Below are 26,387 nucleotides of genomic sequence, written 5' to 3' on the forward strand. Positions count from 1 at the left end.
GTGAGTGTGTGTGTATGTGGTGGGTGGGTGAGTGTGTGGAGGGTGGGAGGGTGGGAGGGTGAGTGTGTGTGTATGTGGTGGGTGGGTGGGAGGGTGAGTGTGTGTGTATGTGGTGGGTGGGTGAGTGTGTGGTGGGTGGGAGGGTGAGTGAGTGTGTATGTGGTGGGTGGGTGAGTGTGTGGTGGGTGGGTGAGTGTGTGGTGGGTGGGTGAGTGTGTGGAGGGTGGGAGGGAGGCAGCGTGTTTAGCGTGAGCCGCGGGGTGGAGTCGTCACACGCGCGGGGGCTGGCCGAGGAGTCGGTGGAGGAGGTTTTGAAATCGCCGTCGAGCAGCCCGCACACAAACACCACCACCAACACCACCACCACAGCAACAACGACGGTGAGATCCCGGGTGCTGTTGCGCAACTCGCTCAGTGGACGAACATCAACCACAACAACAGCAGCAGCAGCAGCAGCAACCACAACAACATCAAAATCCGTCCATCGTCCAGCAACCCATCCAACACGCCGTTGCACGTGCGCGTGTCCACTTCGAGCGCGTTCGTAAATCCACACACTGGATGAAGAGCCTCCTCCACACGCCGGGCTATTTGACTTTCTCGTGCTACTGACACCTCCCTGGTGGACTCGTCATCTTCACCCAGGCGTCTTCGCCGAGGAGCGATGGAGTGGGATTGAACTCTGCGCTCACCTGTGACCTACGACTCCCAAGAGCTGTGGGTTTGAACGGTGGTGGTGGTGACTGGTTGGGTGGGGTTGATGCAATGTGGCAACGTCCCTCGACACGCGTACCCCTAATCGGCGTGATCGCTGGACAGCTGGACACGAGGAGGATGGAGAACGATGTGGTGATTGCGGCGGTGGTGATGGTGGTGGTGCTGGAGATGGAGTTGCAGCCGAAGTAAAAGGTGAGGTGGTAAAAGTTTGAGACAGTTTGTTGTGCAGTCAACTTATCTCGCACACACGAACACACACAGACAGATACACAGACAGATACACAGACATACACACAGACAGATACACAGACAGATACACAGACAAATATCTCCCGTATCGCATCAACAGACTTGCGGCAAGTGCTGTTGGCAACGCCCAGCCGCATTTGTCTCCCCACTGCTGCTGATGTGTTACACGCCGCACCAACGTGCTCATTTAAGGCTGAGTCGACCTATGGGTGGCCCAGAACCGGTTCAGATATTCGTAACTGGGGTTGCTGGCCGTGAGTGGGGTTCGTAGCGCAGCGCGCTAATTACCACACTACCGCATACAGACACACAACGTACACACACATGCATCATACCAGAGGTGTGGACTCGAGTCATGTGACTTGGACTCGAGTCAGACTCGAGTCATGAATTTGATGACTTGCGACTCGACTTGGACTTGCATAACAATGACTTTGTCCCACCTATGAGATGTGGACTCGAGTCATGTGACTTGGACTCGAGTCAGACTCGAGTCATGAATTTGATGACTTGCGACTCGACTTGGACTTGCATAACAATGACTTTGTCCCACCTCTGCATCATACACACACACACAGACACACAACATACACACACATACATAACATACACACATAACATACACACACAACATACACACACATCATACACACAACATACACACATGCATCATACACACACACAGACACACAACATACACACACATGCATCATACACACACACACATAACATATACACACATGCATCATACACACACACACAACATACAACACACACACACATACATCATACATACACACAGCATACACACATACATCATACGCACACACATCATACACACACATGCATCACACAACATACACACACACAACATACACACACTACACACAACATACACACACAACATGCACACACTACACACAACATACACACACACACAACATACATCATACACGTATAAAGACAAAGATCCCCCGTATAGCCTGGAACAGACTGTTGGGGCAAGTTCTGTTAGCGAGCACCTAATGAAGGCCGGCACGGCACACGAAGGGGTGGGTGGCCAACACCACGCCCGGCCGCCTTTGTCTCCCCAGTGGGGACGTTTACACACCGAACCGGGTACTCATTTGAGGCTGAGTCGACTTAGGGGAGGCCCATGACCGGTTCAGATAAAATCGGCACTCATAACACACACACACACGTGCACACACAAGCACTGCACCTGCGTCACTAATGTGCATGTTGCCTGTTCAATCGCACCTTGTGTCACCTAATACACGGTGTCACGGGCATAAGAAGTGGAGATTTGTATTTGGGATCGTGCTCGGTGATTGCGGCTCAAGCGCTTAGCGATGGTCGTGGTGCTTCCGATTCGCCTCGTCCTCTCCGTTCCTCGACAAGCGAGGGTCTTCAAGAGTTGCTTTGTAGAGAGAATGCTGTCATCATCCATTCATCATCATCATCATCCATTCATCATCATCCATTCATCATCATCATCATCCATTCATCATCATCCATTCATTGCAGCAATCAGCATCTCTTCATTGATATTCGTGGGTTTTTTCGGTAAAGTCACGTAGGTAAAAAATTAAAACTAAAATTAATAAAAGTAAAATAAAAATCACGACGTTTCGGAGGCAACACAAGCTTCCGTCTTCAGGCGGAACCGTCACAGCACGATTGCTGTATCAAGTAACAAGAATATGAATCCTTGCAGTCACGAAAGCTTCAAATCTAGAATCTCTTGATTGACCGACACGTCATATCACCGTGTACTTCATGGTGAGTCATTTACGCCTCTTAATTATAATGCATGGATGTATATCATCATCATCCAGTCATTGATGTATTTATGCATCATAACCATCATCTACTACTGTATTCGGCGATTTATTCGTGCGTCGTCACTGTCATTGTAAGTAAATTAATGTGCGATGGAAGAGGGCCGTTGCCCGAATCGTCGGCCGTTATAATGCTCCCTTGAAAGCATTGTTATTCACGAATTTGTTGAGGTCGGTTTATTCATTCATTCATGCAGCAGCAACATCAACATCATCGCCGCGATTGTCATCGTCTGTTCAGCTATTCTGAATTATCATCGTATAATGATTTCAAATATGAGCACCTTGATGATAATCATCTCTCGTTGTTGGGTGAAGTCGTTCCGTTACTTTGTCGTGGCTTAGCACGTGGCTACCTGTAACGCAGCGCTGTGGGGACAGCTGCGAGGGTTGCTGGATCACAACACAGATGGTGTGAAACGCCCGTAACCACAGGCTCTGCGTGGAGAAGGCGGTACAGCAAAAGTGTGGACTCCGTCTGTACGGGATAGAGTGTTTCCCCCTCGCACGCGTGGATTTTCTCCGGGGTGCGTCAGCTTCCTCCCACGTGTAAACACTCATTCATTGGCCGACAACGCCTTGCATATATACCGACTTGACGTCTGTGAAAAGGAGCGTTATAGCTAATCGAATTCCTCCAGCTTAAATAAATATTCTGACGACGTATAGATAACCGCAAAGCTTTGGATAGAAATTGGCACCGGCTCACCGCGTGGCTGGCTGCTGCTGCTGGTTGCTGCTGCCTTTCCACGCTCGACTCCTGTTTAGGGGTGAACGATTTGGGGAAAATATCTAATTGCGATTTTTCTGACAGATATTGCGATTGCGATTTGCGATTATATTTCTTAAAGTCAAGCTTCAGTTCAATATTCACTGTGTAATAGATTTAAAACATGTGATGATGGAGCGCTACCACATGATACCATCAAACTATGAACTGCTCTATATATTCTAATGCAAGGGTGAGAACTTAAGATATGAATTGCTTCCAATATGTATTTATTAAAACGTTTTAATTGAAATAGAACAATCAAATGAAGTTACATTTAAAAAACAGTTATACTGTAATACCAAATAAAACAATTCCAATAAGTAATTTGACTTTTAAAATCGCAAAAAAATCGCAGCATTTGCGATTTGCTAATCGCATTGTTTCAAATTGCGACTTCCATTTGAAATCGATGAATCGTTCATCCCGAATCCTGTTCCTCCTCGCACCACCCAAGTCGTTCCCCGTCTTTCAGAGAGTCGAATGCCGCGTGGCGAAGGTGCGTTACAATTTGAAATAATTGAAGTAATCTGCGTCGTCGTCGTCATCATCATCAGCTCAACATTCGTGTCGCTGACACGAGCGCGCGCGTGCATACGCGCCCTCCGAGTTACCCAACGAACATCTCGATGATCAAAACGATCATCGATTGCGAGCCACCGTCTCCTATCAACCTGTTGTCGCGTCTCGCGTCAAACACATACAGTCCAGGAGCGTGGGTGGGTGGGGGTGGGTCATAACAACAAAAACTCAAGTGGGTGGGCGGACGGGACTACGAACGCTAAAGTCGGTGTTCAAGAAACTTTAAACAAACCTTGACCGTTACACGCTCAACAGCGAGTGACGATACGATCTTGCCGCTTGCTGTTATGCGGTTGTGCAATCCGCTCGGTATCTGTCACGCCCTGCGTCAACGAGGCAAGGCTGGGGGGTGAGCCGGTCGCTTCGTTCTTCTGATATTTGTAGCGATATATTTTTCAACTTTACACGAATAATTTAAAAGGGGGGGGGGGGGCTGAGCCCCCTTGCAGCCACCACCTCCCATCAGACACGATGGGGCTGCACACAATCATCACGCACATGGCTGTAGAGCAACAACGCAGAAATCAATTGTGAGTCACAATATTGGACGCGTGCGAGTTGAGTGAACGCGGCTGTTTGCAATCAAGTGGATTTTTGTTTAAGCAGGAGAGTGAGCACTCGAAAGACCACGATGAGCCTCGTTTGGACGATTTAAACCATTTGGACAATTTGGACGTTGTGGAAGTTTGGACAGTTTTGACGTTTGAACGATTAACTCGTTTGGACGGGTGTGACCCCGGGGTCACCAAACCGCATTCATTTCTATGCGAATAGAAATGAGTGAAAAACAACAACAACAACAACAACCGCATAAGAATAGGGTTTTCCCCCTTTTTTCTGGCAACAAAACAGGCGTTAGGATGTAAACTTACCAAACTGGAACCTTTTTGCAAGGAATAATGTCTGTATTAACCACAGATACTTGTGGTGAAAATACAAACAAAAAACATGCTCTGACAGTATATGCATTGTCTTTGAAACTGATTGATCCACACTAGAGACAGCTTTCTTTAGAGCCTAGTCTCAAATGGTGTTAGACCAGAGGACGACAAAAGGCGAACAACCTTTTGGCATCTTAACGCCTGTTTTGTTGCCAGAAAAAAGGGGAAAACCTATTCTTATAATTGGATACTGGCAAAGGAGGTCCCATGAAACAAAAACAACCGCGTTACAGGTTCTCAATATTAAATACAATCAAATGTCTTCCTGGTTCTTTCGGTAAAGTCACGTAGAATGGAAATAATAAAACGTAGAATGGAAATTATAAAATCATAAAAAGAAAACATTTTATTTTTATTATTTTATTATTTCCATTCTACGTGACTTTACCGAAAGAACCAAGAAGATGAATCCCTGCAGTCACGAAAGCTTTAAATCGAAATACAATCAAATGTCCCGTGTTTTAAGAGTTTGGTCCGTGCAAATCACATTTGCACCGTTCATCGGTAGAGTACAACATCGTCACACACGCACACTACAGGCCAACATCACCAACACGAGGAGCAATCCCATACAGTTGGGTATATTTATACCAACACGGGCACCAGCATCAGAATTATCCCACGAGCTTAGCCACACACACACACAATCCGCTTCTCCGTAAGTAATTAAGTTGCGCCTGCTGGCTGTGGTCGTGCGCGTGCCGAGTGCGTTCGCACAGCGCGTGCCGCATTCGTCGTAAAGGGACTCGAGATTTTTTTTTAAACAACCGCATCGACAACAAAAGCAGACATTCAACAACACCAGCCTCCCCCTACCCCCCCCACCACCTCTTATCCCCCAGCCCCTAATTACGCGCTCGTCAACCCCGCGGAATGGCTCTCTCCTCCTTACCCCCCCCCCCGTCGCCTCGCGTCGTGCACCGCACCAGAACGCGCCCTCGGAAGAGTCGAGCGATAATTACTGCGGCCAGAGCCTCCGTCCCACGTAGGGCGAGCGCCCAGGGCCCCGCGCTTTGGGGGCCGGGGAGGTCCGCGCTTTGACGTCGCGGTGTTAGATGTAATATTTCCGTAATATCCATAATAGAGATTTTTTTGGGTGAGATCGCGTAAATATATAAATGTGTCGTTAAACCCGCCACCACCCGTCACGGCCAACTAGTAAGGGTTGCCACGTCAACAGAACGTGCCAATTCGTTACGAGTACAGCACACCGGTGTGTTGGAGAGCCATGCCACAACATTTACAAGACTAATTTCCTGGCAGCGATTTCAGCCGCATCATCTCTACATAACAAAAAGGCTCAGTCCCTTTTACACGCCCCTTTACATCATCCGCACCCAGTTTACACAACAAAGGCTCATTCCTAACAGCGTGCTTCAGCCGCACCGAACCTCACAATAATAATATCCAGGGCCTACGTTGGCTCCCCCCACCCTCAACCAGTATATATACAATTACTGTGTTCTTGGAATTTCTCTCACTTGATACAGCTGTCGTGCTGTGACTGTTCCACCTGAAGACGGAGACTTGTGTTGCCTCCGAAACGTCGTGATTTTTTTATTTATTTTATTTTAATTAATTAAAAAAATTTTACCTACGTGACTTTACCGAAAAAACCTAAGAATATGAATCCTTGCAGTCACGAAAGCTTAAAATCTAGAATTTACAATCTGAGTACGACGTTTCAAGGGGCCGCCGCACGCGGCTAACCCGAGCCACAGATTTGCCTCACCCCTGACCCCGCAGTGTGCGTGTGTCACACCGCAGTGAGTCGAGCCGCGGTCTCGCGTGCGGTGGTGCGGTCGAGCGTGGGTGCTCCGACATCTTCCAAGACAGCTAGCCCGCGTGGAAGAGTAGGCCTCTTACGGTGGGGTGGGGGGTGGGGAGTCTCTTGAGCTCCCTCCAGTGGAGGCCCTTCCACCAGCAGTGTGGCGTGAGTGAGCGATTGCAGGGCTGCGCCTACAGCTGTAACGGTGGCATATACAGTGGGGTGGCTTTGAATGAGGGCCGTTGCACCGAAACATCACTTTCTGCTTCACAGTAGAGCACCTGGCGCACGCCTTGTGGTCCAGGTGTTGGTGGATCACACAGAGAGTGCTGAAACTACATCAAAACCTCGCTGGACTGCTCGGCAGGTGGTGGCCAGGATTTGAAATGGTGGGGAGAGTTGGTTCATGAACGCATCCGTGCGGTAAGCGGTCTAATGAACGACGCTGTGCTCTCTCGTAAACCGTGGTGGGCATTCTCCGGGGACACTCGTTGCTTTCTTGCGAGCGGAGCGACTTTAATATCTTAAAATAAATGTGGGCAACCATCCCGGCATTAGCGTGGCCCTGCCGAGGAACAGGGTCTTGAGACTCGCCGGTATTTTCCTGGACAGATCAATGATGTTACTTCTTCTTGGTTGTTTCGGTAAAGTCACGTAGAATGGAAATAATAAAATAATAAAAATAAAACATAATAAAATAATTCTCACGACGTTTCGGCCACAACGCAAGCAGCCGTCCTCAGGTGGAAAACAGGTATGTCGGAAAGACCATTCAGACGCTGTCTTTCCGACAGACCTGTTCTCCACCTGAGGACGGCTGCTTGCGTTGTGGCCGAAACGTCGTGAGAATTATTTTATAATGTTTTATTTTTATTATTTTATTATTTCCATTCTACGTGACTTTACCGAAAGAACCAAGAAGATTAATCCCTGCAGTCACGAAAGCTTTAAATCGAAATTATGTTACTGTTGTTAGCACGACTACGATACTCGTGCTATGCGAGCATGAGGAAGCGTTTGATGGTGACGACACGTAAGGGGTAGGGTGGTACAGAGATTCTCCTCTTCCAGTTCACATTTCGAGCGAACAGTGTTCACTCGCTCGGCTATTCTCAGTTGCCCGCCCGGAATCAATAAGTGGATATTCCACATTCCCACAGTGTTCCCGTGGGAATGTAGAACAACTCCGATGTTGCTCTCGCCCTCCCACCCCCTTCCACCCCCTTCCATTATCAGCACTCCCCCTGCAAAGGCGTCGCTTCCCTTCTCCGTTGTCGGAGCCCAAGTTCGCACCCCGAGCCCGGGCGGTGCGATGTTCGTGTTTGTCTGGATTTTTTTGTTGTTTAACCCCTCCCCCCCCAACACCCCTTATGACTCGAACTTGCCGCTGTTTAACGCGTGGCCGCTGTGAACGTAACACGACTGACCATAGAACAACAACAACAACACGTGCTTTTGGATTCCGGTAAAGTCGGGTCAGTGCCCGTGCTATAAGTACTCGTGGCTGGTTAGCTGTTTGATTAGGTAGGTAGGGGTAGTATTAGGGGCTGGGTAGTTGCTGGGCTAGGTAGGTAGGGGTAGTATTAGGGGCTGGGTAGCTACTTGGTAAGGTAGGTAGGGGTAGTATTAGGGGCTGGATAGCTACTGGGCTAGGTAGGTAGGGGTAGTATTAGGGGCTGGGTAGCTACTGGGCTAGGTAGGTAGGGGTAGTATTAGGGGCTGGGTAGTTGCTGGGCTAGGTAGGTAGGGGTAGTATTAGGGGCTGGGTAGCTACTTGGTAAGGTAGGTAGGGGTAGTATTAGGGGCTGGATAGCTACTGGGCTAGGTAGGTAGGGGTAGTATTAGGGGCTGGGTAGCTACTGGGCTAGGTAGGTAGGGGTAGTATTAGGGGCTGGGTAGCTACTGGGCTAGGTAGGTAGGGGTAGTATTAGGGGCTGGGTAGCTGCCTGGTGAGGTAGGTAGGGGTAGTATTAGGGGCTGGGTAGCTGCTGGGCTAGGTAGGTAGGGGTAGTATTAGGGGCTGAATAGAAGCTGGGCTAGGTAGGTAGGGGTAGTATTAGGGGCTGGGTAGTTGCTGGGCTAGGTAGGTAGGGGTAGTATTAGGGGCTGGGTAGAAGCTGGGCTAGGTAGGTAGGGGTAGTATTAGGGGCTGGGTAGCTGCTGGGCTAGGTAGGTAGGGGTAGTATTAGGGGCTGGGTAGCTGCTGGGCTAGGTAGGTAGGGGTAGTATTAGGGGCTGGATAGAAGCTGGGCTAGGTAGGTAGGGGTAGTATTAGGGGCTGGGTAGTTGCTGGGCTAGGTAGGTAGGGGTAGTATTAGGGGCTGGGTAGTTGCTGGGCTAGGTAGGTAGGGGTAGTATTAGGGGCTGGGTAGCTGCTGGGCTAGGTAGGTAGGGGTAGTATTAGGGGCTGGGTAGTTGCAGACGTTGGCGGTTCATTTGCAGCGGCCGCCCTGGTTATTACTGCGTGGGTGCGTTAATCACAACAACTACCTCGCCTGGTATGCAGGTGGTCGTGGGTTCGATCCCGACCCTGACGTTTGCTGTATATTTGGAGTTTGCGTCTCTCTCCCCGTGGTCATGTAGATTTTTCTCCGGGTCTCCCCGGGTTTTCCCTCCACAATTAGAATCACTTCTGAAAAAGAGCTAAATAGCTCGGTGGGCCTTACCTGGTAAAATTAAAAAAATAGTTTTTTTAGTTTTAATACTCCATTGCCGTGTGCTTCACAGTGGACTTTGAATGATCCCGTGACGCCGTTCACAAGAGTAGGCCATTGTGTCCGGTTTTTAGTTCCTCGTCCTTCCCCCCCACCTCCGATTAGCACGGTTGGCTACGTACGGTGCAAAAGAAGTTCAACTTACATAAGTACATACGTCATGGGCCAATTTGTAAAAAGGCAAATGACTCATTTGGGATGATACACAGCACTCATCGCCACTACCTCACTGCTGCAAAAATAACATCTGCCAAGTTCCTGCTGAAAAGGACCTCTTGAGACTCGGTGAGGCTTTCCTGGCTGAAACAAGCGTAGGAATAATCATGGCTCATGACAATTCCGAGTGAGCCAATACTGTGCGCGATACAAGTTGAGCTTATGATGATGATTATTCGTCAGTGTTTGGCTGCTTTTCATTCGTGGTATTTTCAACTTCATTGCCATGGTGTTGGTTCGGGGAAATCGCGTGCCGTTATTTACGCAGTGGGGATGGCGGCAAGATTATGAATATTTGCAGAAGAGATCTAAAACGCCACCCCAACCCACCCAAACCCACCCACCAAAATTCACCCACCCACCCAAAACCACACAAACTCGCCCTCCCAAACCCATAAAACAAACTCACCCACCCACCCAACCAATCACACCCACCCACCCAAACTCACGCAAACCCATCCACCGAAACCCACCCATCCACCCAAACTCAAAAAACCCACCTACCAGCCATGGCCCATCGAAGCCCCCAGTTGCTCCCCTGTATTTATTGCGGCTGCCCATCTCGTGAGCACCACCAGGACTGAACAGGACATCGTCCCGCAACTGCGCATTGCCCACGGTGAGGCCAGGTACTGACGCGGTTTAATCGTTGGCGCGGAGAGCGAGCTGCTGTCGTTGGCTAACACAAATACAGCTTTCTGGCAGGTTTCTCGGAATCTAAGTTTGCAAGACCATGATTCTTCACTGAGCTGCACTGGCCGGCGTGGTGAAGTATGGTCAACAGTGGTTGTGACACAAAGCGATTGACCCAACGGACCGATCGCGTCGGTTTCACGACGCGCGAACACACCCAGACTTGTACGCGCCTCTCTTTCAGGGTCCGACCTGCACCAGCGACCGGTGGCCCCGCGCACAACATCCCGAACGGAACGACGACCGGGCGAAGGTGACGCGTACGACGCACTCGCTTCCCAACTCGTCGGGGGCACCGGGGTCACAGGAGGACCAGCGGCAGGCTCGGACAGCATGCGCCCGCGCCACCACCTCCGCCGCCACCACCGCCGCCACCACGAGGACAACCGCCTCCACCGCAGGGAACCCGAGCGCCCGGCGCTGCCGCCGACCCCGTCGCCGTCGTCGACGGCGTCGGCGGTGGTGACGGCGGCGGGAGAGGGCGCGGCGGAGGCCACGATCTGCGCTCGCTAGCGAGGGTCGGGGGTGAGGCGGAGGGGGGGGGGCGCCAAGCATGCTTGCGCTGCCCCACGACGAGACGGCGGCCGAGACGTTCCACGTGGTGTACATCGCGCTGGAGCTTGTGCTGGCTCTGCTCGCCATCGGCGGCAACGTGCTGGTGTGCTGGGCCGTGCGGCTGAACCGCGCGCTGCGCAACCCCACCAACTATTTCCTGCTGTCGCTGGCGGCCGCCGACATCGCGGTGGGGCTGCTCGCCATCCCGTTCGCCGTCACCATCAGCGCGGGCTTCGCGTGCCACTTCCACGGCTGCCTCTTCCTCGCCTGCTTCGTCCTCGTGCTCACGCAGAGCTCCATCTTCAGCCTCCTCGCCATCGCCATCGACCGCTACATCGCCATCCGCCAGCCGCTGCGGTGAGTGTGTCCACACGCTCGCGTCTCGCGTGCTCCCACCCTACCTACCCTCTACCCCCCCGCCCCCAGCACCTATGAAGGCCGGCAAGGCACGCAACTTTGGCCGGCACCACACACCGAACCAAATTTTTCTCTCCCGGGAGGCGATGTTTTTGCACACCGCGCCAGTGTACTCATTTGAGGCTGAGTCGACCTAGGGGAGGCCCAGAATCGTATTCGTATAACAGTCTCCGGTGTTGGCCGTGAGCCAGAATCGAACTCGGGCGGTCAGGTTCGTAGCGCACCGCTCTCCCCACTAGATGATCGCACGCACTTCTACACACGCACGCACTCGTACACACGCACGCGTACACACGCACGCGTACACACGCACTCGTACACACGCACTCGTACACACGCACGCGTACACACGCACTCGTACACACGCACGCGTACACACGCACTCGTACATACGCACGCGTACACACGCACGCGTACACACGCACGCGTACACACGCACGCGTACACACGCACGCGTACACACGCACGCTCGCAGTGTGCGATAATGCACGTGCTCCTAAACCCAACGTGAGTTGTTCAAAGCGAGACCCCTCCCGCACAGGTCGCACTGACACCTGCGGAGCACCGCTAATTGGATCGAAGGCATCAATGGGCTTCTCTCCCCCCATACGCCGCCACCCCCCCCCTCCTCCGAACCTTGCCTTGGCTGTGCCGCTCGGCGCGAAGAGGCGGCAGGGGAGGGACAGCGTCATCAGGCGCGCGGCTGATTGCAGCGGGCGGGAAACCTCGTTGGGTTTGCTTGAAGTTCGGCGAATGCGCGCGCGCGCTATTCCTCGGGACGGACGTTGAAGAATACGCGTTCGACGAAAAGAAACAAAAAAAAATCGACGCGCGTCCTCACGGGAGTTTGTCAAATGGTAGCATTGTGACCCATAATAGAGGGGGTTTTTTGTGGGGTTAGATCGCGTAACTGTATAAATGTGTCGTTAAACCCACCACCACCCGACACAGCCAACTAGTAAGGTTTGTCACGTAAACAGAACGTGGCCAATTCGTTGCTAGTACAGCACGCCGGTGTGTTGGAGAGCCAAGCCACAATATTTACAATCTGAGTACGACGTTTCACCAGTAATTACAACCACCTTCATCAGAGGCGTAAGCGTTGTGATGTCAGAGTGCCGAGCTGACAAAAGATGTCACGGTGTCGTAAAAAACCTCGGCGCTTACGACCGGCCTGTGTCTACCAAACTTGCCAGTTCGGATGCAAACACATCGCACGATTTCAAATTGCTAGCGCTTTCTACGCGGCGCATACACATGACATGGAACAACGGCCGCCATTGGCCACTGTGTGATGGTGATGTCACCGTGGGGCTTGCGCCAGGCTAGGTGCACATTGAGGCTCTCGCGCAAAGTGTCGATGGCTCGCTGGAAGCAGGTCACGGGAGAGACCCAGGTATTAATTGTGAAACGAAACGGGGGACACACACAAGATGTCTCTGTATTAATTAGATTCAGCACTCTGTCGCGTGGGACGTGTTTAGCAGTCATCAGGCATGTGCAGTGTGTGAGATTTTATAATTTAAAAGGCTACGAGCAAGAATGTCAAATCTCGGAGCTTGCTCCACGTGGGGACACGCAGGCACAGTATTTTCACTAAAAACGCTCTTGGGCAACTCTTTCAAAGCTAATTCGCGTAAAATGCTGAAAGACTTGTTCCTAAAGAGTGAATGTAACTGGCTTCACGATGTTACGAATGACCACCCCTCCACTCCTCTCACGGCTGCGTTCACACCTCAACCAAACTCTCCAACGACCTCTACTGTGTGCACAAAACAATCGCCCCCACCCGCCCAACCACACTGAGTTATAAATTAGCCAAAGCCCTTGACCGATTGAGCACACAAGTCACTCTGCGAGAACCGCTCACAGCCTGTTTAGGGTTTAACTCGGAGCCCCATTTAAATAAAGCGACCACAATCTGGAACGCGATGCTGAAAATAGAAACGTGAACTGCGTGATCTTCCAGTTCCCACCGCTGATCCGCAGAGGCACTTGCGGCCCGTGTCCCCTTCTCCCCATGTCCTTTTCTCTCCGTGTCTACATGCCCCCATGTTTCCGTGTCCCCATGTCCATATATCCCCATGTCCATGTGTCCCTGTCTCTGCGTGGCCCCGTCTCCCCATCTCCCCATGTCCCCGTGTCCCCGTGTCCCCATGTCCCCATGTTCCCGTCTCCCCGTCTCCCCGTCTGCCCGTGTCTCCGTTTCCCCATGTCCCCATGTCTCCGTTTCCCCATCTCCCCGTGTCCCCGTGTCCCCGTGTCCCCGTGTCTCCGTTTCCCTGTGTCCCCATGGCCCCGTGTCCCCATCTCCCCATGTCCCCGTGTCCCCGTGTCCGCATCTCCCCGTGTCCCCATCTCCCCGTGTCCCCGTGTCCCCGTGGCCCCGTGTCCCCATCTCCCCGTGTCCCCATGTCCCCGTGTCTCCGTTTCCCTGTGTCCCCGTGTCCCCGTGTCCCCATCTCCCTGTGTCCCCGTGTCCCCGTGTCTCCGTTTCTCTGTGTCCCCGTGTCCCCGTGTCCCCGTGTCCCCATCTCCCCGTGTCCCCGTGTCCCCGTGTCTCCGTTTCCCTGTGTCCCCGTGTCCCCGTGTCCCCGTGGCCCCGTGTCCCCATCTCCCCGTGTCCCCGTGTCTCCGTTTCCCTGTGTCCCCGTGTCCCCGTGTCCCCGTGGCCCCGTGTCCCCATCTCCCCGTGTCTCCGTTTCCCTGTGTCCCCGTGTCCCCGTGGCCCCGTGTCCCTGTGTCCCCGTGTCCCTGTGTCCCCGTGTCCCCGTGGCCCCGTGTCCCCATCTCCCCGTGTCTCCGTTTCCCTGTGTCCCCATGTCCCCATGTCCCCATGTCCCCGTGTCCCCATATTCCCGTGTCCGTGTGTCCCTGTCTCGCCATATCCCCATGTCCCCGTCTCACCGTCTCACCGTGTCCACGGGCCCCTGTGGTTAGGGCAGATCCTCCAATTGTCTAGGTCTTCTTGCCTTTGGATCCAGGTCCCATCCGCTGATTCAGAATGGTGTAGAAACTAGCTCGCAACAAGTGTCCTCACGTCAGTCTGATATTTGTTAACTCTCAAGAGGATTAGAGCTCAATTAAGCGTACATCCAAATTCAATGTGATGGTTTTTTTTTTTTGTGAAGTCATCGACGACCATCGACTCGCTACAAGAGAGAACCCGCTTTAATCACAGGCAGTGGCTGAAACCTGGATTTGAACCCAGGATCTCAGCGGTGCCCTGAGCACTCTGACCTCTGACCCACCCAGCCACCTCTTCTACGCAAAACAATCGACTCACCACCCCCGAATCGAATGGAGATGCAGTCATCTTCGTCATTCAACCTATGGCACTTCACTTGACGGCCTCAAAGTGCACCTAGCCTGGTACAAGCACCGTGGTGCTGTAACAGTCACTTGTAGCCAAATGGCGCCTGTTGGTGATGTCTACTCTGCGTGTGGCAGTGGAGATGATGTGCAGTTCTAGATTTGAAGCTTTCGTGACTGCAATGATTCATATTCTCAGGTTTTTTCGGTAAAGTCACGTAGGTAAAAACATTAAAATTAATGAAAGTAAAATAAAACAAAACAAAATAAAATTCACGACGTTTCGGAGGCAACACAAGTCTCCGTCATCAGGTGGGACCGTCACAGCCGAATTAGCTGCATCAAGTGAAGCAATGATTCACTTGGGATTACATCTTGAATCATTGCTTCACTTGATGCAGCTAATTCGGCTGTGACGGTCCCACCTGATGACGGAGACTTATGTTGCCTCCGAAACGTCGTGAATTTTATTTTGTTTTGTTTTATTTTACTTTCATTAATTTTAATGTTTTTACCTACGTGACTTTACCGAAAAAACCTGAGAATATGATGTGCAGTGGTTAGCGCTTTGTGCAGGGTGGCACCACGGTGGTGAGATGTTAACTACCTCGCCTGATCTATAGGAGGTCGTGGGTTCAACCCCGACGCTGATGCCTGCATGTATGTTAAACTTCTTTTGCACCGTACGTAGCCACCCATGCTATATATTTGGAGTTTGCGCGTTCTCTCCCGGTGGTCGCGTGGATTTTTCTCCGGGTCCTCCGGGTTTTCCCTCCACATTTAGAATCAACGTCACGCGCTTAGAGTAATTTGGCTGCTTTAAGTTTCAACACGATACGCCACTTTCATTGAGCTATCATCTGTGGCCCAGATCGCTTCTGAAAGAGAGAGCTATAGACCGCAGCAGTGGGCCTTACCTGGTAAAATAAAAATAATATTAACACGTAAGTAGGCTTTCGCGACCAAAATCATCCATAATACAGTTTTTTTCGGGTTAGATCGCATAATAACGCATTTATATTTATCCGATCTAACCCAAAAAAAAACCTGAATTACGGAGAAAAAAAATCGTTTAATAAAAATATAAAAAGAGTTTAATTTATAGTTTTTACTCCGTGAGCAGGTGAGTATCTGTCAGCTTGTTTCCGCTCTCTCTTCAAGAGTCGGTCTCTGCCTCACACGGACTCTCGTTACGAGCCGGCTTGGATTATAGACTCATCCCAGGCCTTCCCGGATAAACACGTCGTTATTATTACTACTACAACTACTGTCATATATAAAATCTCGCCGTAACTTTGACGACACCCAGAAACGTGTGTGTGTGAGCGGGCAGGGCGAGCCGTTGTGTAAAATGAAAAAGGGCCACCCTGCGTCGTGTTTAGTCGCAAATCACTTCTCTCTTGCGAGGCCAAAGGTATGCAGATGTCGTCAAATCTGCTTTGGGAGACTCTCAAGCTGGGATAAAGGAAGGTGGAGGGGTGGTGAGGAGGAGGCTGCCAAGAGTGAAGCTGTAATTGCTCCGCTGTTGGAAGCATGAAAAGACTCGGACAAATTTGGCTCAAGTTTGATGGTGTGTTGCATTATTTCTTGGAGATATAATTGAACACGAGGAGTGTCACACTCGTTCACGAATACCTGGAAACTCGAGACGTGTCTGGAGTCTGTGAAAGGGTCGGAATACGACAGTTGGGCCATCGTGCGCAAATAGTTGACCGGTTAAAACTAAAGCCCAAGACGCTCTGAACGCGGGGGGGGGGGGGGGGGGGGGGGTTGGAAGGACGGGACATCTCTCACGGAGCTCGTGCTGCGCAGTTAGCGAAGGTACTCGAGACGACGAATTCATTACCGTTCGTGAACGTGTCAGATTTGCGAACATGTGTATATCGCGTGCCCATACGTGGACCGCGGGCACTTGATCGATCGGGGCGAACGCGCTCACACAATCGGGCGTCCCGTCCACGGCCCGCGTCACACCTCGCGCGCGTCCCGTCGCTCGCAGGTACAACGCGCTGGTGACGAGCAAGCGAGCGCGCGGCGTCATCGCTGTGTGCTGGCTGCTGTCCTTCGTCATCGGGCTCACTCCGCTGCTGGGCTGGAACAACTGGGACGAGCTGCACGAGTGCGGCAGCGACGGACAACCGCTGGACGCTACGAAGTGTCGTAACGGCACGCAGGTGCACTGCCTGTTTGAGAACGTGGTGAACATCGACTACATGGTGTACTTCAACTTCTTCGGCTGCGTGCTCGTCCCGCTGCTGGTGATGCTCGCCGTGTACGCGCGCATCTTCCTGGTGGCGCGGACGCAGCTGCAGCTCATCGAGGTGAGTCGCGGCTTTATGTTTTTTTTTTATACGCGAGAGAAAGGAAGAGATCCACCGCCGCGTCGGCGTTGGCGGTTTGGCGCACGGGGACTCGGGATCCGGAGGTCGCCGCTTCGATTCGATCTCCCGGCGCGGCAGTTTTAAACCGATGGGGAGAGGGTCACGAGTCTCACCCCCCCCCCCCCAGCCACCAATGCCTCTGTCCGCCCAGTCAGTTTCACAATCAGAAACAGGATATTTATTCCACCATTGGAACCTCCTTTGGCAGTAGCAAAATATTATAATTGTTTTTTTACCCTTTTATCTGGCAACAAAACTGACACCTTTTTTTTACAAGGAGTCATCTTTGCATTGACCACAATACCTGCGGTCGGAATGCAAACAAAAAACACAACTCTAAGATATTTATTTATACTGTTTGGAATCCGATGAGTTATAAAGCTCTTTTTGACAGATGTCCAGGAGTTATGTTTAAAATGGGTTACACCACGGTCAGTAGATCGGCTGGTCACGGGTGGCAGAGTAAAGTGTGGGTACCCTCACCTCTTCCAAGATGTCTGTCCCCGTGTGGAAGAGTAGGCCAAAGTCCCCCGTCCGCCGGCAACGGCATGAGCAAGCAGTTGCAGGGCTGCACTTTTACCTTTACCCGCAGTGACTGGTTCGCTGCAATGCTACGACGGTAGTGGCGATCATTAGTGACGATTGGGGTTTAGCGTGGAGAATGTTGGGATGGCGGTCATTTAATGTAATCATCGTGCTCGTTAACGACGAGTGATTTCAATCGTTAAAGAAAATAAGAAGATCGCGATTATCGTTGTTGACGATTTGATGATGGCGGTGGCCAACGTTGACAATTTGTTGACGATGTCGTGATGGAAATTGAATACATTTGATGACAATCATGATTACACGCACAGATTTTGATGACACAATTAGCTGAATTTGATGATGATGATATGGTACTTTAAATTGATGTGATTATTAGGATGACGATCAATCACCATAACAATAATAATAATAATACCTCTAAGGCCCCTTTGACATCTGAGACTCCAGCACGGCCGCAGCTGCTGTTATACGCCCCGACGTCTGATGACGTCCAGAAGCTACAGGTGTCAATAAAACCGAGAGAGTCTAAACAATGCGGGGAGAATTGCCTTTAAAGCCACCAATTGACAAAAAGCCAGAATAAATATATATATATTTTAAAGCAACATATGTCAGATGTGATTTAAATACGAGGATGGTTTGGGCAGTGCGACGATCGATGATGATGACTGATGAGTCATGCCGACTACAACGAGATGAAAGGCAATTTATGTTGACGACACGATTATCGGCGATGACGATGATGACGATGACAACAACGGCGATTTTTTTCTTATCACGGTTGCTGAGCGCAGGGCCGAAGGCCCAAAGCGCCAAGCGGCCAGCAACAAGCAGCACTATTGAAGGTATAACGGATAAAGAGTTTTAATACATTGCTTTGGAGTGAAAAAGGTTCTACGAACCTGGGAAGAGACGATGGGGGGGCTGCGGGAATTCCAAACTCAAGCAGTCCGAGGTCAAGCGGCAGCAAGAGAAGCGGTGTGACCTGCGGTATGATCGGAACGATTATTGATCATTACGGCAACAATGATAATATCGATATTGGTGATTGTGAAAACACTGACGATAAATGATCACAAAGATCGACAACGATAATGGCGACGACCACGACGTTGACGGTAACAACATTAACGTTGATTATAGGTGAATGCCTTGTGATTCATAACTGGCTCATGGGTTAGGCCACCCCGTAACGATCCGGCCACATTTCTGTCGTTGGAAACACCGGCCGCGACCCGACGCAGCCAATCAAATTCGATCGTCGCGCTCGGCGCGCGAGCGTCGCTAACGTTTCCGCTCGCTGAACATTGCCAAATGATTCACGACCGGAAGCCGGTTGGCGTCGGCGGCAGCGTCCCGCGACACGAAACTTTTGGCCGGGGTCATTAAGCAGTGGCCCGACCCCAAAAACGCGTTACGAGTCGTTGACCGTGATGACGATTACGACAACGGCACTAACACCCACGACGGCCACGACGACGACGACACCGCGGCCAACCGACGGACGGCTGACGCCGCTCGTCATGCCGTTGTCGCATTGAGCAGAAGGCCGGCAGCAAGGCCCCAGGCGGCGACCGCCGGCGCAACCTCCTGCAGCGCGAGGTGCACGCGGCCAAGTCGCTCGCCTTCATCATGGGGATGTTCGCGCTCTGCTGGCTGCCGCTGCACGCGCTCAACTGCGTCCACCGCTTCTGCCCCGACTGCGTGCGCCCGCCCTGGGCCATGTACGGCGCCATCCTCCTGTCGCACGGCAACTCCGTCGTCAACCCCGTCATCTACGCCTTCCGCCTGCGCGAGTTCCGCGCCACCTTCCGCCGGATCCTGTCGCGCTGGGTGCTGCCGCCGGCACTCCCGTGCGGGCGGCGCCGGGGCGGCAGCCGCGCGCGGCGCCGCCCGTGCCGGAGCGATTGCGGCGGCGGAGGAGGAGGGGGAGGAGGGGGAGATCCCCGCCTGCCACGGAGCGCCGTCGGGCGCGGAGCCGCGACGGCGCTCCGCGGCGACCTCGAGGACGGCGCCGCGGCATCGGCATCGGCGTCGTGCCGGGCGAGCGACACCTGCCTCTCGGCGCTGGGCAGCGCGCTCAACAGCTCCGGCACGAGCCCCTGCACGTCCGTCGTGTCGTACTCGGTGTCCTACGTGAAGAACGGCGGCGCCGGGATGCCCGCCGCCTGCGCCTCCGCCGTGACGCTGGCGCCCGACGACGACGCCGACGGCGCCGATGGTGCCGGCGGCAGCCTGTGCAGCGACGAGCAGGAGGTGTGTACGGTGACGGTGTCGGGACGCCCACGGAACGGCGACTCGCTGAGCCCGCCCGGAAGGAGCCGGGGGGGCGGCGCCGAGACGGCGGCAAGTTTGGCGACGCCGCGGCAGAACGGATTTGTGGAGGAAGGGGAGCGCGGCTCCCAGCTGCCCAACTCGTGACCCGGGCAGGCACGTGAAATCATCGTCGCGCGCGCACGCACGCACCGGCCAGCGAGGATTTGGTGTCGGGAACAAATGAAATTGATTACGAGAGCGAGAGGCCAGGTGTCGAAAGCCAGGGCTTACTTTTCGCACCAAAATGTTGTTCTCCAGGTCGCTTCGGAGATTAGGACAAGCGGCCGGCGCGCAGCCGCGACAAGAGGTTTGCCGGGCGTGGTGTGCCGGGGGCGGACGTCGGTTTTTCCAGGTAGTCGACCGAGACGGCCCCACGGCTGATATTACCAAGCCCCTTGGCAAAGGTCCAAGAGGCTATTGAACGCACCCACGAAGCAGGAATGAGTGTGCGGTGTTCGGAAATCGATGGACTCGGCGTTACGTTTTGTCGCGAGATGCGTTTTCGTACCGGAGGTCTCCGTCCCGGCGTAATTTTCGTCGGCGCATTCCCGATGCAAGTTTTAGATATTGAAAACCTTTGAGAACACCTGAGGTCAACGTTTGGACTTCTAAGGAACTAGTGTTTTTTTTTTTATATATGTAGAGCTGATCACTTGCCATCTTGTGGGAGACACGAGAGGATGTGCGTTGTTTTCTGACCCCTACCCCTCCCCCCCCTCCATCACTGTGCAAGTCGAGACGAAGAACGCTCCGCACGTTCTGATCCGTCAAAGTCAAAGCCCAGTCCCACAGCTCGAAGGAACGCTGAGCCGGTGCGCACCTCCCGTTTGCAAGCCGGTGCTGGGAAATTATTTACGGGAAAACCACCGTTGACTTTCCCAAATCGCCGCAGTTATTTTACCGACCCCGCCACCCACACACCCCAGAGGGGACGAGCGGTTGAGTTAACCGCCACCCGGGATTTGAACTCCGCGACCTTCCCATTGCTTGCTTGTTGGCTACTTCGCCAAGTCACGTGGCCCATTTGGTCGGTAGCGGGCGAACGAAGCCTCTTGCGCTTCTCGATCACAAACCAGACCCTCCTTCGAAAGCGTGATGGCTCGGCGTTGTAAAAGTAAAAAAAAAACATTTGTTATCCGTTACATTTCTAGATCCCGCTCGCTCCGAGCGAGTGTTTTTGCGCCTGGCAACCGTCGACCGGAGCCGCGCTGAAAACGAACGGGGAGCTGAAACCGCCTCGACTCAGCCCAGTGGCTTCCCAAGTCGTCTGCCGAGGGTATAAACCGTGCTCGCCTCAACTTTGTTTATTACGTAGAATCATGTCTAAGCATGATTCTGCGTAAATTATCTCCTACCGTCAAGCGATCCTTCGTTCACACCGTGAGCGATTCATGTCGTCACACAGCCGCATGCTGGAATGCTCACACGGGAGTGGGCTTTTGGTGCGTCGGGCCTAAAGCGATCGCATGAGCGCACTCCTCTAGGCTCTGTCAGCTTCAGCGGTCTCACAGAATTGTGCAGAATCATCGGCGTACAATTGCCACATGTCAAAGGAAACCTCGATTATTGTTTTGTTTACTTTTGCACAGGGTTTTCGCGGTTGGACCGTGTGTTGTTCGGCACGAAAGTCTGACGTTTCGCCCCGTGTGCTGGGATGCTTCTTCAAGGACCTGATTTAAATGCGCTGGGAGCGGATTGCCGAATATCGCGCGGAACAACACGCTGTGCAACCGAAAAAAGGAAAAAATAATGCATCGCAGAACTGAACCTGGTTCATTTGATTTACTATATTTTTTTACGGTGATCATCGTTTTCAAGAGAAATATGCAAGCGTCAACTCCCCCTTCTTCACGCCATGCCTTGCGCCGCTACAAATTGTGTTTACAGGCTGCAGCGCCCCATGGCGAATCGTTACAAACCCGATGCCTTAACTGTGGCGATGCAGCGTGGAGTGCAAGGGAATGGTTGACGGTGCCCCCCCCCCCCCCCCCGTTGTCCCCCGATTATTCTCCCATTGTCCCCCTGCTGTCCCCCTATTGTCCCCCACCCCCCCTGCATCGTCGTCCCTGTTGTCCCCCCCTATTGTCTCCCTGTCATCCCCCCCATTGTCCCCCATCCACACCTCCTGGGGGGGGGGGGGGGTAAAATACTTCCTCCCTCCCTTAGTCCATGGGCCTGAGCAGAATTGGGTCCCACTGAAGATGGCAAATATTCAATCGGACCAGTTTCCTCTACGTGGCGAATAAAAGCGGATTATGTGATAATGTGCTCGGTAAATAACGACGCCTGTGATTACATCGAATTGTGTATTGGCGTACAAATTAGCGTCCAATCTGGGACCCCGTGTCGTGACACAGAGGGCTCCGTGCCGAAACGATCGGCAGTTTCGCCAGCATTGGATACAAGGAAGCCTGACTCCGCTGACGAGGCGCCGTTTGTCGAAACCGGTCCAGACTTTGGGGCCGTCCATAAATGACGTCACGCACCTGGGGGGGGGTGGGGGGTCAGACATTTGTGACGATGTGTGACGAGGGGGGGCGTTTGAGAAATGTGATGTCACATCAAAATGCGCAACTTTAAATAAATATAGACAACACGTTCTACTTAATTAAATAGACTTTTTAATAAATGTTTTCTCCTACAACATCAGAGTGCAGTGCCACATTAAATACGCATTACAATGACATGTTTTATTTTTTTTTGGGGGGGGGGGGGGCAGAGCTTTGTGACGTCAGATTTTAGGGGGGGTCTGACTTTTTGTGACGCCGTGTGACGAGGGGGGGGGGGTCAAAAATCGTCCAAAATCGCGTGACGTCATTTATGGACGGCCCCTTTTCTTGCCAGTGCTGGTGAAATCACGTGCTCACAGGAGGCCGTGGCGGCTGATGGGTTGTGTAGGAGAAGTTTATTTTTGTTGTTGTTTTACTCGGAGAGACGGGTACAGTGTATGCAGGAGACGTATTTTGTTGTTGTTGCTTATTTATACTGACACGAGGTTTAGTTGCATTATTCGCCCCTTATTGGCAATGTATAGAAGTTGGTGCCACTCACGGTTTGTCATCTCAGGTGGTAGCCAACAGAGGTGTGGACTCGAGTCATGTGACTTGGACTCGAGTCAGACTCGAGTCATGAATTTGATGACTTGCGACTCGACTTGGACTTGCATAACAATGACTTTGTCCCACCTATGAGATGTGGACTCGAGTCATGTGACTTGGACTCGAGTCAGACTCGAGTCATGAATTCGATGACTTGCGACTCGACTTGGACTTGCATAACAATGACTTTGTCCCACCTATGAGATGTGGACTCGAGTCATGTGACTTGGACTCGAGTCAGACTCGAGTCATGAATTTGATGACTTGCGACTCGACTTGGACTTGCATAACAATGACTTTGTCCCACCTATGAGATGTGGACTCGAGTCATGTGACTTGGACTCGAGTCAGACTCGAGTCATGAATTTGATGACTTGCGACTCGACTTGGACTTGCATAACAATGACTTTGTCCCACCTAAGAGATGTGGACTCGAGTCATGTGACTTGGACTCGAGTCAGACTCGAGTCATGAATTTGATGACTTGCGACTCGACTTGGACTTGCATAACAATGACTTTGTCCCACCTATGAGATGTGGACTCGAGTCATGTGACTTGGACTCGAGTCAGACTCGAGTCATGAATTCGATGACTTGCGACTCGACTTGGACTTGCATAACAATGACTTTGTCCCACCTCTGGTAGCCAACGAGCAACGAGGTTGGTCATCTCCACGGACTCCCTTCGTCACTTGCCATGGCTCGAACACCCGGCCACCTTCTTTTGAAAAAGTACTCAACGCTCATTTTAACGTTGGGAACCAAACCACAGCGTCCCATTAAACACGCGAAGGTGGGCCACCTTTGGCAATTCGTTTGGAACATTGGACGAACGTTGGGGTCAACGTTCCACATTGACTGGTATCCTGCCATTGGCCGATTACACACACTTATTATTATTATGATTGCTATTTGTTAGATCTTATTGTAATTTTAATCATATTTATTATTACTACTAATTTAGTTAAACTTATTTAACACATTTTATACTGATAAAAAAAACTCATGGCGAACAGAAAACAATCAGTTGTATTTGTCTGCATGTAAATAATATCAAATGTGTTTTGTGTAATGGTGTGGGCATGACACCGATAGCCAGGGAACGGCTGTTTTTTGTTTCTTTCTTTGTGTACGCCCCACGTAGCACCTTGATGACAATGGAACGTCACCGAACAAACCATTCCGCTCGTCTTCTCGCGGACGTTAAAGACGTCCACTTAGTTACGTGACACAGCGATTGATTCGACCTCTGCCCCCCCCCACCCCCACGATTGCTGTGTGCGCTCAGGTTCACACAGGGATGCTACCCCCACACAGCCCGCTCTCTTTTACGCTCTGCTGAGAGAGAGGTCACTGTTAAAGGCGACGCGGCAGACGAGTTCAATTGGGGGTCACGGGTTGCATTAATAGCAGCGTAGTCCACAAGCCAGCGCGGATACCGGAAACCACCTAATAAGGAAACGCAACTTGAGTCGCACCGATAAACGAGTGAATTTCGAGATAACAACCCCACTCGTTTCAAACGGTTGTCGCGAAAAATCACTGTGAGTGGCCACGAAAGAAAATTGGAAACCACTACAGTTGTGCCAGCTGCGGTGGTGCCGCCAAGTGAAACATTTGGGTCCGGGCACGTGGTCTAAGCAGAACGGAGCGAGGAGGTTCAACCCATCTGAAGGTGGTGGAGGTCACCTCGCGTCCACAGCGCAGCAGCCGCGAGATCTGGCGGAGGGTGGAAAGCGATGGCAGTGAGGTGGCGGTGGTGACGGCGTGATCAACGGCTTTGGCCACGGTGACCTCTCGACCTTGAAACTTCTGCAGTGTGGTATCCTCTGCACGAGCTTCAGCCGTGCGCGCGTGCGTGCGAGTGTTTATGTGTTGATGCTCGTGCCCGATCCCATGCTTGTTTTGTATTTACACAGTTGGTAAGGTAACCGGTGGCAAAAACACGGCGGCAAATTCCCCACAGTCCAAGGGACTTGCGAATCAGTCTGCGGCTGGACTGGGTGTGTCGGTAGAGGTGGTGACTAGGGGTTGGTTGCCAAGATAGAATTTTTCACGATACGACAGGAATTGTCGCCACGTGACGATTGATCCCGACGCCAGTTTCCCGTGTAACTGTATTTCGCATTTTATTTGCGATTTTTACGGAGCATTGCTGTGTTTTTCGAGTATAAATGACGATTGCGTGACTTTGTAAGTTCTTCAATTGCAGTTCACTCATCGTTATTCGGCCGCAAAAGTGTTTACAGTCATTGCAACGTTACACTCTGTAATGCTTATAAAGCACATAGGCTGTCGATGGCATTCACGATATTTCAAGCAAGTAAACGATGAAAATGTTAAATTATGACTTCTGATAATCGCCATGCCGTCAAGCTAACCATCGGAAAAAAACATTTTGCAAGCGATAATTTACACGGATAACAGCTATTTAATTACACCCGTAGTTGGTGAGCTTGTTGCTTCGTCAACAATTCGTCAGGAAATGTAGTATTCTAGACAATACAATATGAGTCGGGAGAGATATCGTAGCGTCGGCATGGCACAGCAACCCTCGCGATGAGTACCGGAATGAGGCATTGTGGGACGTGACAAGAGGGTCGTGACTTCATTCTTGATGTGAAGCTTTCGTGACTGCAGGAATCCATACTCTTTGGTTATTTTGGTAAAGTCACGTAGGTATAAAAAATACCTACGCGAAAGCTTCAAATCATCTTTGGCGTCATACATGAGGCTTGTGTCTTTTGAACAAACTGAAATTCTCTTTTTTTTTTACAGCGGGAACATGATTTTCTTTAGCATTGAAAAAGGGCGACACGGTCAACCACCTCGCCTGGTGTACAGGAGGCCGTGGGTTCGTTCCCGACCCTGACGCCTGCTGCTGTATATTTGGGGTTTGCGTGTCTCTCTCCCCACGGTCGCGTGGATTTTTCTCCGAGTTCTCCGGTTTTCCCCTATCCATTTAGAATCAACATCACCACGCGTTTCGAGCATCTGGCCGCTATAAACTTCCACGCGGTGATAAGCCACTTGGCCGAGCTATCATTGGTGGCTCAGGTCGCTTCTAGAAAAGAGCTACATAGCTCAGTGGGCCTGACCTGGTAAAATACAAAAACATAATTACTTTCAATAATTTTAGTTTCATGGAGATGCCGTGCTTAGCCACGAACGTCACGCGCTGTTGTGAGGAAATCGCGCTTAAGATGACTCACGGAAGCGTGACATACACTACACACTGCAACTACGAAAGTCTGTAGAAGCAAGGGCTT

General features: G+C 51.7%; 1 protein-coding gene across 1 annotated transcript; it reads left to right on the top strand.

Annotated features, from left to right (window-relative positions):
* The first annotated feature begins 268 nt into the window (after positions 1-268).
* Positions 269-25,431, top strand: LOC144730971 (adenosine receptor A2b-like). Its single transcript, XM_078611873.1, has 4 exons — positions 269-909; positions 10,675-11,402; positions 16,774-17,095; positions 19,250-25,431. The coding sequence occupies exons 2-4, from the start codon at positions 11,044-11,046 to the stop codon at positions 20,123-20,125; spliced, it is 1,557 nt and encodes a 518-aa protein (XP_078467999.1). The 5' UTR covers positions 269-909; positions 10,675-11,043; the 3' UTR covers positions 20,126-25,431.
* Positions 25,432-26,387: the final 956 nt, after the last annotated feature.

The sequence above is a fragment of the Lampetra planeri genome, chromosome 37, assembly GCF_965212315.1.
Source record: "Lampetra planeri chromosome 37, kcLamPlan1.2.h2, whole genome shotgun sequence".
Lineage (NCBI taxonomy): Eukaryota > Metazoa > Chordata > Hyperoartia > Petromyzontiformes > Petromyzontidae > Lampetra > Lampetra planeri.

Bases quoted from the DNA above. Each gene is read 5' to 3' on its own strand.
- LOC144730971 (XM_078611873.1), top strand. From the start codon at position 11,044: ATGCTTGCGCTGCCCCACGACGAGACGGCGGCCGAGACGTTCCACGTG. The intron at 11,403-16,773 runs GTGAGTGTGTCC...CGTCGCTCGCAG, and splicing joins GCCATCCGCCAGCCGCTGCG to GTACAACGCGCTGGTGACGA. The intron at 17,096-19,249 runs GTGAGTCGCGGC...CGCATTGAGCAG, and splicing joins CGCAGCTGCAGCTCATCGAG to AAGGCCGGCAGCAAGGCCCC.